Source organism: Bufo gargarizans, chromosome 6 (assembly GCF_014858855.1).
Source record: "Bufo gargarizans isolate SCDJY-AF-19 chromosome 6, ASM1485885v1, whole genome shotgun sequence".
Lineage (NCBI taxonomy): Eukaryota > Metazoa > Chordata > Amphibia > Anura > Bufonidae > Bufo > Bufo gargarizans.
The window spans coordinates 34,556,000-34,570,156 of NC_058085.1; the positions used below are offsets into that span (position 1 = coordinate 34,556,000).

Sequence of the window (14,157 nt, forward strand, 5' to 3'; positions counted from 1 at the left end):
GGGTGATCAGGGAGTGTATATGGGTGATCACCCCCCTGTAAGGCTCCATTCAGACGTCCGCATGTGTTTTTGCGGATCCTATCCATGGATCCGTAAAAATCATGCGGACGTCTGAATGGAGCCTTACAGGGGGGTGATCAATGACAGGGGGGTGATCAATGACAGGGGGTGATCAGGGAGTGTATATGGGTGATCACCCGCCTGTCATTGATCACCCCCCTGTAAGGCTCCATTTAGACGTCCGTATGCGTTTTGCGGATCTGATCCATGTATCCGTGGATCCGTAAAAATCATACGGACGTCTGAACGGAGCCTGACAGGGGGGTGATCAATGACAGGGGGGTGATCAGGGAGTTTATATGGGGTGATCATGGGTGATCAGGGGTTTATAAGGGGTTAATAAGTGACGGGGGGGGGGGTGTAGTGTAGTGTAGTGTTTGGTGCGACTGTACTGACCTACCTGAGTCCTCTGGTGGTCGATCCTAACAAAAGGGACCACCAGAGGACCAGGTAGGAGGTATATTAGACGCTGTTATGAAAACAGCGTCTAATATACCTGTTAGGGGTTAAAAAATTCGGATCTCCAGCCTGCCAGCGAACGATCGCCGCTGGCATGCTGGAGATCCACTCGCTTACCTTCCGTTCCTGTGAGCGCGCGCGCCTGTGTGCGCGCGTTCACAGGAAATCTCGCGTCTCGCGAGATGACGCGTATATGCGTCCAGGAGGAGAAAAGCAACCACCTTCCGGACGCATCGGCGCGTTAGGCGGTCCGGAGGTGGTTAAAAGCAGAACATTAAAAATTTTTGAAATTTAAATTTTTTTTTTTTTTTTTTATAAATTTCTGATTTTTTGTTCCATAAATAAATCCAAAATAGATTGAGCATCATGTTATTGAGCAGTTGTGGTCAATCTCAGAATCACTTGGATTTTCCGATTTGAAAAATTGGCTGTTTCATCACTACTGAAGCCCTGGCTGCCATAGTCTGCTCCCTGCTGCTGTGTGCACAAAGCACAGAGCAGCAGGGAGAGTGTGAAGTCCTATTCACCCTAATAGAGATCTATCAGGGTGAATAGGACAAGGGACGAAAGATCCCAGGTTCTAGCCCCAAGGGGGGAAAATAGTTATTAAATAAAAAGTAAAAAAAAAAAAAAAATTAGTTTGAATCACCCCCATGCCCAATTTTACATATAAAATATGTAATTTTTTTTTATTGTTTATATATCACCACACCTGAAAAAGTGCGAACTATTAAAATATAAAAAAAATAGCTCCTATGCGGTGAACGCCGTAACAGAAAAAAAAATGTAAAACATGCAATTTGGAATTTTTTAGTCACCTTGTCCCGACAAAAATTAGGTTAGGACTGTTCTATTATGGTCCAGACATTCCATAAAATCTGGAATGCACGCTGCTTTTTTGGTGTTTTTTATTTTTTTCACGTGGTATCGAATATCGCAATACTTTTTTATGGTATCAAAATTGAGTCAAAATTTTGGTATCGTGACAACCCTAGGTAAGACGTGTGTGTTTTTTAAAAAATTTTTTATTATACCGTAATTATATGTATTTTAAATAGGGCGACTAACAATTTAAATTTGGCTCCTAAATTTTTCAGGTTAGGAGCTCCTTGATATTTTTTTTAGTCTGAAGCCCTGATACAAAAAAAAATGTATCGCACTATATTTTGTCCCCTATAACTTCTTTTGTAGTTATGTGTACAGGGCTGTGAGAGGACTCATTTTTTGCGAAGCAATCTGTATTTTTCAGTGATACCAATTTGAAGTGTGTGTGTGACTTTTTTTATCACCTTTTATAAAAAAAAGATGAAGTGAAGAGTTGAAGTGACAAAAAGTGGCAAATTGGCTGTTTTTATTAATTTTTCCATTACGCCATTTTCTGTATGTCCATTAATATTATTATATTTTTATTGTATGGGCGTTTTTGCACGCGGCGATGCCCATGATGTTTATTTTTCTATTGGTTAAGTATTTTTATTTTAAGGAAAGGGGGGTGATTTGAACTTTTATATAAATTTTTTTATATTTATAAAAACCTTTTTTACTTTTTTTCTAATTACCTTTTTTACCCTAGGTGACTATAACTGGCATTCATTAGATTGCCCATTGTGTTCATTAATGTCTATATAGCCATCATTGATCACCATTTTCAATATAACAGTACAGTGCTGCCAACTAGTGGCCTGTATTGGTATATTCCTCTAATAGACTCTGAAGCCTGCTTGAGGCTTTGGTCTATTAGTTCAATGTAACAGGTTCCTCGATTTCAGCCTGTGGAACGCTGTTACCAGAGAGGAAGCGCGCGGCTTCCGCTTCTGGACTGATCAGATGCCGTGGTCACATTTGACTGCGGCATCTGAAAGGGAAAATGTATGCAATCAGACTTGTGGCTGAGTGCATACATGTGCATTTAAAATAGCAGAAACCCGGAGGCAATGGCGCCTGCTTCACGTGCGAGCGCCATGTTTAGGGGTCTTCAAGGGCTTAAAACCCACATACAAACAACTGTGAAAATTCTACACATTTCGACCTTTCTGGGGCTTAGTCATGGCTAGTCTTCAGCAAAAAAAAAAAAATTTGCTGCTTTACCAAATTTCACAAAGAAATTAGCTTTGTGACAAATTACTTCGTCAGGAAGCGCATTTCTTTGTAAATAGCGGACGCAATAATAGGGAATGACAATTGCACCACCCCCATGTCATTGAACCCCTCAGATGCCGTGTTCATCGCTGATTGTGGCATCTGAAAATAATAGTGAGGGCTTTCAGGGGTTAATCCGGTAAAATATAATAATAAAAATACTTACCTTATCCATTTTGAGTGAGAAGAGTCCGGCAAGTGGCCATCTTGATTGAAGACACCGCGCAAAATCTTTCACGGTGCGTGATGATGTCATCACGATGGCCGGCGTGGTGACGTCATATGATTTCATGCGGGATCTTCCATCAAGATGGCTATGGCGACCTCTTCGTGCTTAAATGGATGAGATGAAGTTTTTTTTACCTCAATTTCAGAGAAAATGTATTCATTACCACGAAGCACAGGGGATTTCGGCTTCATGTGAAATCAAATTTTTCGTTCAACCCAAGTCATGGCATAAAAGTAAGGTAGACGCAGAGTGATTTATAAGAAATGTTAACCAATAACAATCCGGGTTTTAGTAGACAAGTAGTGTTGAGAAAATCAAAGTTAATGAAGTCTCCTCTTATTATCTCCAGTAATTGTATTTTACATGGAATTTTGTAGGATTTTCCATCGTCTCATCTTCTTTCCATTCAGGTTCCTACAATATAGGATCTGCTCAGTGGAGATCTTCTATATAAGATCCTTCTCCTTATTTAACTGTCAAGGATGGATAGGGACAGGGACAAAATGGTGGAGAGTCTAATAAGCCTCACCCTAGAGATCCTCTTCCGGCTTACTGGAGAGGTGAGAGATTCTGATGATGTCACATTACATAATCTTATCTATGTTACTAACAGATTGACATGACTGGAGAGGTGAGGGACTCTGGAGATGTGTGGAGTGATATTTATTACTGTGTCTCTCCGTAACCAGGACTACACAATAGTGAAGAAGACCTCTAGTGGGTGCTGTCAGGCCCCTGTGTCTGAAGGATGGGGAAGAACCCTGAGACCAATAATAGGGCCTCCACCTCACCCCCTGATCCTTGAGGAAATCAACAGAGAGAAGATCGTACCACTCACCAACAAGATCATTGAGCTACTGACTGAAGAGGTGACACTGCTGGGAATGCTGGGACATTATACAGGAATGCTATGAAGGGATCTGGGTGATGACTGTATCATTGTGTTGTCAGGTTCCTATAAGGTGTCAGGATGTCACCATCTATTTCTCCATGGAGGAGTGGGAGTATTTAGAAGGACACAAAGATCTGTACAAGGATGTAATGATGGGGGATCACCGGCCCCTTACAACACCAGGTAATAGACATGACCAGGTACCTTGGGCTCACAACAGAAAATAATTCTTGGGGCCCAACCTACATATCATCAAAAAGGTTTTGATTTAAGGAAATAGACCCTAGTGGCAATTTATTGTCTTGAAAGACAGCTCCAAAAGTATTTTTTTTCCTGGACTTTGGGGGCCCACTATGGGATCAATGTGTGCGCCCACTAGAGGATCATTTTGACACTGGACATGACTATATACACACGTCTTTTCATTATCTGTATGTAAGGAATGAATTCAGTCACTGAATGTGTTTCCTACAGTTAAGGAAGAGAGAAGAACACCGGAGAGATGTCCCAGTCCTCTTCTTCCACAGGATGGTTCAGAAGAACATCGCAATGTCCCACAGAATGATCAGGTAGATGGAGATAAGGTCTCATGAAATGTATCCTATGATCTGTAGAAGGCTGTGAAGTTCTTGTGTTCAGTCTTGTTTTATCGACCAGAATTATGTTTTATCCTTGTATAATAAGAAGGGTGGCGATGGCTGAATTACAGGTGGTCATTGACATTTCATGTTGTCTGGATCTTCTCACAATTTTCTGGTTATAGAGACTGCTGGTCGGAATAAGGAACCACCACCACCGGCAGATATTTGGGTCAGATAGCTCCTGCTGTCCGGTTATGTTTGGTTGTCATTCCAATTACTGATCTTTTCTGGTGATATAAAACATTCCACACAACTTCTCCAACCATCTGATGATTTTTACAATATTTATTTCACAGCTTGTGAATCCGGGTGAAGATCTGAACACTATATATGTTACAGAGACATATGTGAGAGGTGAGGAGCAGAGGATAGAGGACATTCCTACAGATAACCGCCCAGGTGAGTAGTAACCACTAAATAAAGCAGAGAAGTAGATTCTACTCATTCACGGGAGACAATGATTTTATATAGAATTTTAAGGTTTGTGTTATGTTTCAACTGTATAGTTACTGATTCATCTAAAAATACAAATGTGATAGTGTTATGCTATAATATAGTAAATTTGTAAGGCTAGTTCAGCCCATGATCGTGCAAAGTTTGAAACCCTTAAAAAACTTTTTTTTTTAATCTTCAGAATGACCAGAGAGGTAAAAATCAAGCAGGGAAAAACCAGGAGGGACAGACATGATGAATGCAGTAGACAGGAGATTAATCCAGAGACAAGCCAGAGTCAGTGAGCGGGAGAATAGAATAGATATATATAGAAATAGCAGCCAAAAACAAGCCAAAAAGTCATGTAAGTCACATAGTATAGATTCCTGTATAGAAATGCAAAGTTGATTTGAAATCAGCTGTTTTAAATCCCCCTCCAAACTCTGGGATTGGATACAGAGTCAGAAACCTGATTGGCTAGGTTTCCAGTCACACTGACCAGTCCAGCGGCCGGGGATAGGCTCGTCGGCATGACAACTCTCCCAGTACAGCCCAGAATAATGATGGGAGGTGAAATCTTCCCCAACTCCAAATGTGTCAATCAGAATTGCTTCCTGGATCAACTCCCCTTCTCAGAAATCTAGTAACTATACCCTGTAATATTATTACACTCCAGAAATACATCCAGGCCCCTCTTGAACTCTTATTGTACTCACCATCACCACATCCTCGGGCAGAGAGTTCCATAGTCTCGCTTCTCTTCCCGTAAAGTATCCTCTTCTATATTTGTGTACAAACCTTCTTTCCCCTAGATTGTAACAGTTCTGAGCATAAATAGATGATGGGAGAGATCTCTTTACTGACCCTTGATATATTTATACATAGTTATTAGATCTCCCCTCAGCCATATTTTTCCTACCTAAATAACCCCATTTTGATTATATTTCTGGGCACTGTAATAATTGATACATCAAATTCTTTATGAAATTCCCCAAATCTTTCGTTTTCAGCGAATGTGAAACTTGTGGGATTCTGGTTGCGAATATCGCTCAAAATAACGCCCGCCATTTTAAAGATCAGAAGACAGAGAAGATGATGGAGGATTACATGATCTTGGGCAGTTCCCCAGTGGGTTTGCCCAGAATACTATGTAGTCAGCCTCAGCCCATCATGAGGGACCATAAGTGTGATACAGTGATGAATAGGCGGTGGTTGTGTCATAGGCAGTATATACAACCCAGGCAAGGCATGTATTTTCTGGGCTTTTATACAGGGATAGGACGTCTGGCAGATGAAGATCTTGTAAACGCAGCGTGCAACTAGTTTACAGTCAGACGGATAGTGTGTTTCACAGTGAGGAGAAGACAATAAATAGATCAATTAATTGACAGTTTTTAGAGAAGTCAGTGTGTCATTGTGTTACTTGGTCAGGCAGGCCAATAGACAGGGTAATGTTCTCCTCACTCTCTCCTTGATCCATTACAATCTGGTTTCTGCACCCTACCTTCTACAGAAACTGCCCTTGACAAAGTGACAAGTTTTACTATATGCAAAAAAGCCTCTAGGAGCAACGGAGGCATTGTTGTTACACCTAGAGGCTCTCCTCTCTCTGCAACTTCCACTTTGATTGACAGGGCCAGGCAGTGAAGACCTCATTACGCCTGGCCCTAAAGTCAAAGTGCAGGGAGCGCGGCCATTATAGAGAGAGCTGAGCCTCTATGTGTAACAGCAACGCCCTTGTTGCTTCCATAGGCTCATTGGCATATATTAAAATTCTATTTTTCTCAGCAATGCAAGCACATATGAACATGGGACCAAAACAGATGCCTGCAGCTGCCAAGCACACATGTAACAGGTCAGCCACATGCCCTTTTGCTGACATATTCCTGTAAAAAGAGATCTATATAGAGAGAAAGGTGGTAGGAAATAGTTTATTCCCAAATGATAGAGAGGCCTGGGGGATTATTCAGGGATTTGTAAATTTTAGGCAAATAGTAGAATATCGGTAATTTTGTATTGGAAATAGTGAGAATTTTTTTTTTCTTGCTTTTAGTGGTTGGTTTTATAACGCTAGATGAATCAGAGTGTAAGGCAAGACTCAACTGTTGCAACTGTTGTAAATTATTGAGATCTGTTAGTTTGCTATACAAGTCAATGGTTGTGTCCTCCTCTCATAATAATTTAGGCTCTAGAAAACTGATGCTTTCCCTGCTCTTGTTTATAGTGAAACACAGTTCAGGTTGGATGTTATTTAAAAACTGTTGAAGTGCCCTGATGATGATCTTGGGCCCCTCCATATGTAGAAAATGTTATAATCGTAAACAAATTACTGCATGCTGTTTGAAAAGATCATAAGGGTATATGAAATCCTTATCATTTATGTATTTGCATAAGGGGGGGCCACGTTAAACCCCATTACGGTACCCTGTCATTGACTGAAGTCATCTCCAAAGAGGAAGATGTTTTCCTCTAGGACTATCTGCAGGGGAGTTAGGCAGGACTCCTGTTGTGGTGCTTCTAGAGGAAATTGTGATGCTAAGATATGTGCACTTGTCTCAAGACCCCTGTGGCGATCAATGGAAATATATAGACTGTTTACATCAAACATGACCAAAAGACAATCATCTAGAAGAGGATGACAATTTTTTTCTAAAAACAAAAATGGACTAACAGGGTGCTGTTTAGTCAATAATGTAATTTCCTTAGATCCAATCACCCCTGTGGAACTATTTAGCATAATCTCCTTTTTGAAATATGGGGAGTGGGATCTACAGAACATCATTCACAAGTGGAAGAGTCTGACAAATGTGATCATACTTCATCTGTGTGTGCTTTTTTATGGATTATCACGATCCCTCCACTTTTGTCTGTGGGCTTAATAATTATATTTCTGCTATTTGACAAGCTCCCTAATGACATTGTTTTTAGTTGAACAGATTATTTGTATGCCAACTGTCCATGTTGATTTCATGACATTATGTCCGAGATCTCTGACTGGACACGGAAACATATGTTTTGAATGGTTGTGCCATTTAAGGGAGTACAAACAAGCTCTTGCTACAGAGATGCAGGGATTCAAATGACGGTGTTATTGGTCATATATCCCTTCTTTCCCCATAGAAGGTTCTATTGGATTTGTTGTCCTTAAATATTATGGTAAAACCGCTAAATCGCCTGTTTCAAGTAAGAAACTGTTCAAACCTTGTGTAATGCAAAATTAGAGTCCTTTCTGTAATACAGATAGTTGAGTTGGGGCAAAATTGTGTGAAAAAATATTTACCAATCGTTTTCTATTGCCGCTCCTCGTTGGTCTCCTCTTGGGCCTCCTCATCCTGGAGGACATGCCAATAAATGTTTCCATGGGTAGCCGGTACATGTTTCGTTTCCGGATTTGGAAGAATGTGACTCATAAGAAGGCCATTTGCATTGTCCTTTCCAGTTCTGATAGTATTGGGTGTCTCGACATTTATAAACCAGTTGAGAAGATAGTCCTCTCTGCTCTAAATTCATTAAAGATGGCATCCTTTGGGGATATCCTATTTTTTATGTTTAACTTCTCTTGCCATACATTACGGGATGCTAGGTTTAGAGACAAGTTAAGGGAGGATCGGGCATAAAGCAATTTTCCTATTTTTATTTCCAATTCTAGCTTCTTTTAAAAAATTGTAAAAAAAAATAGAAAGATGCTTGTGCGAACCTAGCCTTAAAGGGAGTCTGTCACCACAATTTGACATTATAGACAGCTTACATAGCGCTGTAGCATAACTATACTCTATACATGAGTCAAATAGTACCTTTGTTGTGTTGTTCTGAAGTTTAACAGAGGCAAAATCGCTGTTTTGTTCATATGTAAAGGAGGGCTCACAAGTGCCCAGGGGCAGCGTTCGGGCTGTAAGTGCCCAGGCGGCTCTGCCTTCTTAGATAACCCCTCCCCAGCCTGTTGCTTAGCCCGCCCTGTAAGGCTCTTGCGTCATCCAGTGTACTGAACGAGATCCTGCCGGCGGTGAACTGTGCACTCGTCGGATCTCGGCCAGTACACTGGATGACGCAAGAGGCTTACAGGGAGGACCAAGCAAGAGGCTGGGAGGAGTTATCTAAGAAGAAGGCAGAGCGGCCTGGGCATTTGACTCGTGTATAGTTATGCTACAGCGCTATATAAGCGGTCTATAATGTCAAATTGTGGTGATAGATTCCCTTTAAACTTGCTCCAAAGTAATGACTTCTTCATACAAGACCATATTAATCCTCTTCTCTGCCCAGCTCTGTGGTAAAGTGCATGTAGCAGTCGTATGTGAGACAAACACCAACTAATTGCACTGTCTCAAAGGTCTCTTTATGATTCTCCACTGAGCATTTCCCTAGAGAACACTGGTGGTAGGCACATTGGTATGTGAACCTATGAAGATGCTTGCTTCAAACCCAGATAGAAAACTACAAAAGAACAGCCAGCTAAACTACTGTCATGATCTACTAATCTTTGATCTTTCACGCTCGATGACGTACGTCTAAGTCATCTGGCCGGTCTTTAAACATGGTGCCCGCTTGCGGCACATGGCTGATCGCATACATTTTCCCCTTCAGATGCCGTGGTCAAATGTGACCACGGCATCTGAGCAGTCTGGAAGCGGAAATTGCGCACTTCTGCTCCAGTAACAGCGTTCCCTGGCTGAGATCGGGGAGCCTGTTACTTCGCTGAAATACACCGAAGCCTCAAGCAGGCTTCGGTGCCTATTTCAGGAATATACCAATACAGGCCACTAGGTGGCAGCATTGTATTGATATATTCCAAATGTAGAGTACAATGCTGTTTTTTTAGCCATCAATGAACACAATGGGCAATCTAATGATTGCCAGTTATTGTCACCCAAGGTGACTTAAAAAAAGTTTGTACAAATATAAAAAACATAAGTTCAAATGACCCCCCCTTTCCTTAAAATAAAAATACTTAACCAATAAAAAAATAAATAAACATCATGGGCTTAGTGCCGGTCCGGGTTTTGGCAGCACCTGGCTGTACTTTAAATAGGCAGCTGGGCTCAGCAGCTGAGTCTCTGTTTTGGGATCTGAAGCATGGTGCTGTGCTGGAAGGTTGAGAGCCGCACGAGGGCTGCACGCTGGGAAACAGGCCCCCTAAAGCCTGCTATGGACTGCCAGGGATAAAACAGTGTCACCGCCAGTTCTGTAAGAAGGTCTGACAGACGTTCTTCTCTACCTCTGGTATGACGTTCTTTGTTTTGCTTTCACTTTGTCATCTCCTTTCCTTCTGCCAGGTGTCACTTATTTAGACTAATCGTCTTCCTTTATATTCCCTCCCATACTGCCTCACTTTGCTGTTTATACTACTTCCTGAATGAAGTGTTTACTGCTGGAGGCTGCTGGTTGCTCAGATAAGTGTTTTCCGTTATTGTGTTTCCTTGCTGGCTTGATTCTAGGTGACCCTGACTCTGTCCATATTAAGTGCAGTACGTGGGCATGCAATCGTCTACCATTGAGACCCTTGCATGTGCATAGCAGTCAGGGAGAGCTCTTAGGGTTTTATAGGGTTCACCTATATACTCCTTAGTTTGGGATCAAGCCAGTCAGTCGTTTATTTATAAGTTCCAGCTATCTGCAACTTCACCCGTGACAAACAGCTAGCAAGGTGATGTGTCTGTTCTATGGACTTTTCATTGTGTGAATTAACACCAAGACTGTAATGAGTCATTTTTCTTTTGCTTTTTGTGTGAATAAACACTGACATTTTGATTTACGAACTTGTTTTGCCTCTGTACTGCGTCCGCTTACCCTGCCTACCAGAGTAAATCCTCACAATATATAAATTTTATAAAATATCTGTAAGGTTCTGATATTTATTAATAATAAAATTACTTTATTTTTGGCAGGTTACTGTACCTCCAGGAGTTCAGAAGAGAATCCTAAATCTTCAGATTTAAAAGCAAATAATTATGATGTAACAGAAGATACAAATGAAATCATTATCTCAGATATATCCTCCATAATTTATACCAAGAACCTATCATCTGATCCTTTAAAACAGTTCCGCTCTTTAAATTCATCACAAACTGTTAAGCAAAACAAAAGATACAGAAGACATAATCAAACAACTCACACAGGGGAGAAGCCATTTTCATGTTCAGAATGTGATAAATGTTTTGCTCTCAAAAAAACTCTTCTTAGACATCAGAGAATTCACACAGGGGAAAAGCTATTTTCATGTTCAGAATGTGGGAAATGTTTTACCCAGAAATCAGATCTCCTTGCACATCACAGAATTCATACAGGGGAAAAGCCATATTCATGTTCAGAATGTGATAAATGTTTTTCTCTCAAAAAAACTCTTCTTAGACATCAGAGAATTCACACAGGGAAAAGGCCATTTTCATGTTCAGAATGTGAGAAACAATATAGCTTTGAATCAGAACTTGTTAGACATCAGAAAATTCACACAGGGGAAAAGCTATTTTCATGTTCAGAATGTAAGAAATGTTTTACCCAGAAATCAGATCTCCTTGCACATCACAGAATTCACACAGGGGAGAAGCCATTTTCATGTTCAGAATGTGGGAAACAATATAGCTTTGAATCAGAATTTGTTAGACATCAGAGAATTCACACAGGGGAAAAGCCATTTTCATGTTCAGAATGTGGGAAACATTATAGCTTTGAATCAGAACTTGTTAGACATCAGAGAATTCACACAGGGGAAAAGCCATTTTCATGTTCAGAATGTGGGAAATGTTTTATCCAGAAATCAGATCTTCTTGCACATCACAGAATTCACACAGGGGAGAAGCCATTTTCATGTTCAGAATGTGGGAAATGCTTTAACCGGAAGTCAGCTCTTGTTATGCATCAAAAAATTCACACAGGGGAGAAGCCATTTTCCTGTACAGAATGTGGGAAATGTTTCATAGACAAATATAAGCTTGCTAAACATGAGAAAATTCACGCAAGAGAAAAGTCATTTTTATGCTAAGAATGTGAGAAATGTTTTACCCACAAATCCCATCATCTTGCACATCAAAACTCCTCAGGAAAGCACTTAAATTTATTAACAAATTCTACTTGGGAAAAATAAAATAGTTACAGTCAAAGTAAATCCATATTTTATACGCGTGGAAAATAATTAAATTATGACTACTGTATGGAAGGGTTCAGATATCCGCTTGCCTGTTGATTTAAACACACTTTCCACCGTCTTGATTAGTGTTCCACTTCCAAATTCTTGCTTTTATTTTATGCAAATGACTTGTTTGGTGCAACAAATGCATCAACGTTGCACATCCTAGCACCTAAAGCTCCGCTCCATTTGGCTTTTGGATGCCCCTCACCAAGCTTCCAGCACCAGGGCCTGGCATGGGAGATGTAATTTCACCTGGGGCTGTGTTCTTGCACGTGCACTGACACTGAAAATCAGTGCATGCGCAGTACAGCCCTGATGCTTGCCACAGATACTTAGTACAGATGTCCTTAGCCTTGACAAGCATCAGGGCTGAACTGTGCATGCACTGATTCCCGAGCTGAGGGGTGCAGCCAACAGCCAATGGGAGTGGAGCTTTAGTTGCTACAAGGAGCAATGGTGAGGCCCTTGTTGCTCCAAGCAGGCCATTTGCATAAAGTAAAAGCAGGAATGTCTCTGTGTAATGAGGCCACTGATTGAGATAGAGGAAAGTATGTTTAAAACAGCAGGCAAGCGCACATCTTAAAAGTCATTTGATTACTATGCAGGTATGTGGTGATTAATTGATCTCTAATTTTGGCTATTTTAGTTTCTACCACTTCTAAACTTCTAGCCATACCAGATGAGCATTGGTGCGTAATGAGAGCTTACCAGCATCTGTTTCTTTACTTTGTATGATATAACTATATATCTATTATCACTGCTCTGTAAATAATTTATTCCGTTAGCATTGAGTAAGCCCATTTACTCCTGTAGCCCAAAATCCACTGTAAGAAAAATTAAAATTATATGCAATTACCACTAAATGTATTTTCTTTAAGACTTTGTTCAAGACTCCAGATAACGCACCGTTGTATCAACCATGCACATACAATATTTCACAATAAGAGAGTTGTCCATAGAAAAAGTTCTTTAACATGGCTCAGCATTGTAAACATAAATTAAATAAAACAACCATACTAACCTCACTGCTCCCCACTTCTATTCTGAAGCTGATCAGTCCCTGCCATTCTCTGTTTGCTTCAGGAGTGATGATTTCCCAACACCTGACCCTGTGACCCCTGCAGCGAATCACAACCAAAAACTGAGTTAATGCCCACTCTTTCTGTATCGCCTGATAAATAGACTTGCAGTACAACACATGAGGTTGATTATAGATCTTACAGTGCACTGACTTCAATTACCCTATATTTTGAACTAATGGGATAACCTTACTTGGCCAAGCTAATATAGAAGGAGTAAGAATTATATTCTGAACCCACTGCATCTAAATATTTAAGAACAAATACCTATGTGTATAAAGGCCATCCATCTAGTAAAGGTGTTTGCTTCTGGAGTCGCAAAGTCAAATATTCCCAATAAAAGCTAATTGGTCAAATAAGCGGCACCTGCAAAGCCCTCAACCTACCCACTGGCCTCTTTCCCCAACTTATCCATCTTAAATCTACTGAAATGGCATTTCACTTTTTACAGCTACAACTGAAGACAATAAATAGCCAACTTCCTATTTATTGCTCTAATGCTCTCCTTTGCCATATGCTGAATCGCGCACGGCAAAGGCATTTTCTGGAGTTCCTTAGGCTGCCAGGCGGAGGCTTCCAGCCAGCAGTGAGCCCGGTGACGTCACCGGCACTGATGGGCAGACTTTAGCGCTGCCATAACCTGTAAAATGGCTAGGGCAGCGCTAAAGCCCGCCCATCAGAGCCGGTGACGTCACCGAACACACTGCTGGGCGGAAGCCTCCACTTGGCAGTGTGTTATTGTAAATAAAAGAGCCCTTGCCCTGCACGATCCAGCGCAGGGCAAGGGAGAATATCACTCTTGTCAGGGGGGCTGCCTGGGTGAAACTGAACCCGGAAAACCCCTTTAAAGATGAGCAAATTTCATAATTTGATTATGGTGAAATTCTATTGATTCGGTCATCATATTCAGTTCACTATAGAGCAGCAGCACAGTATGAAACATGATCAAGTAGTGGCAGCAGCAGTACAGTATGGAAAGTGATGAACAACAGAAGATGTGTGGCTGTGTATGGTTGTAACATAGTAAGATAGTATATAAGGCCGAAAAAAGACATTAGTCCATCCAGTTCGGCCTGTTATCCTGCAAGTTGATCCAGAGGAAG

The 14,157-nt window shown here is 40.9% G+C and overlaps 3 protein-coding genes across 3 annotated transcripts in view; 2 read left to right on the top strand and 1 right to left on the bottom strand.

Annotated features, from left to right (window-relative positions):
* Window positions 1-12,832, top strand: part of LOC122941932 — a 275,413-nt gene extending 262,581 nt beyond the window's left edge. The window contains 5 exon segments of the mRNA XM_044299430.1: window positions 3,583-3,756; window positions 3,839-3,962; window positions 4,254-4,348; window positions 4,717-4,819; window positions 10,735-12,832. Of these exon segments, the coding sequence (XP_044155365.1) occupies window positions 3,583-3,756; window positions 3,839-3,962; window positions 4,254-4,348; window positions 4,717-4,819; window positions 10,735-11,828 (1,590 nt within the window). The 3' untranslated portion in view covers window positions 11,829-12,832.
* Window positions 1-14,157, bottom strand: part of LOC122939925 (zinc finger protein 501-like) — a 551,407-nt gene that overhangs the window by 155,921 nt on the left and 381,329 nt on the right. The gene's annotated exons all lie outside the window — the stretch shown is intronic.
* LOC122941933 (gastrula zinc finger protein XlCGF66.1-like) overlaps window positions 1-14,157 on the top strand; it is a 54,387-nt gene that overhangs the window by 12,872 nt on the left and 27,358 nt on the right. The window lies entirely within an intron of this gene.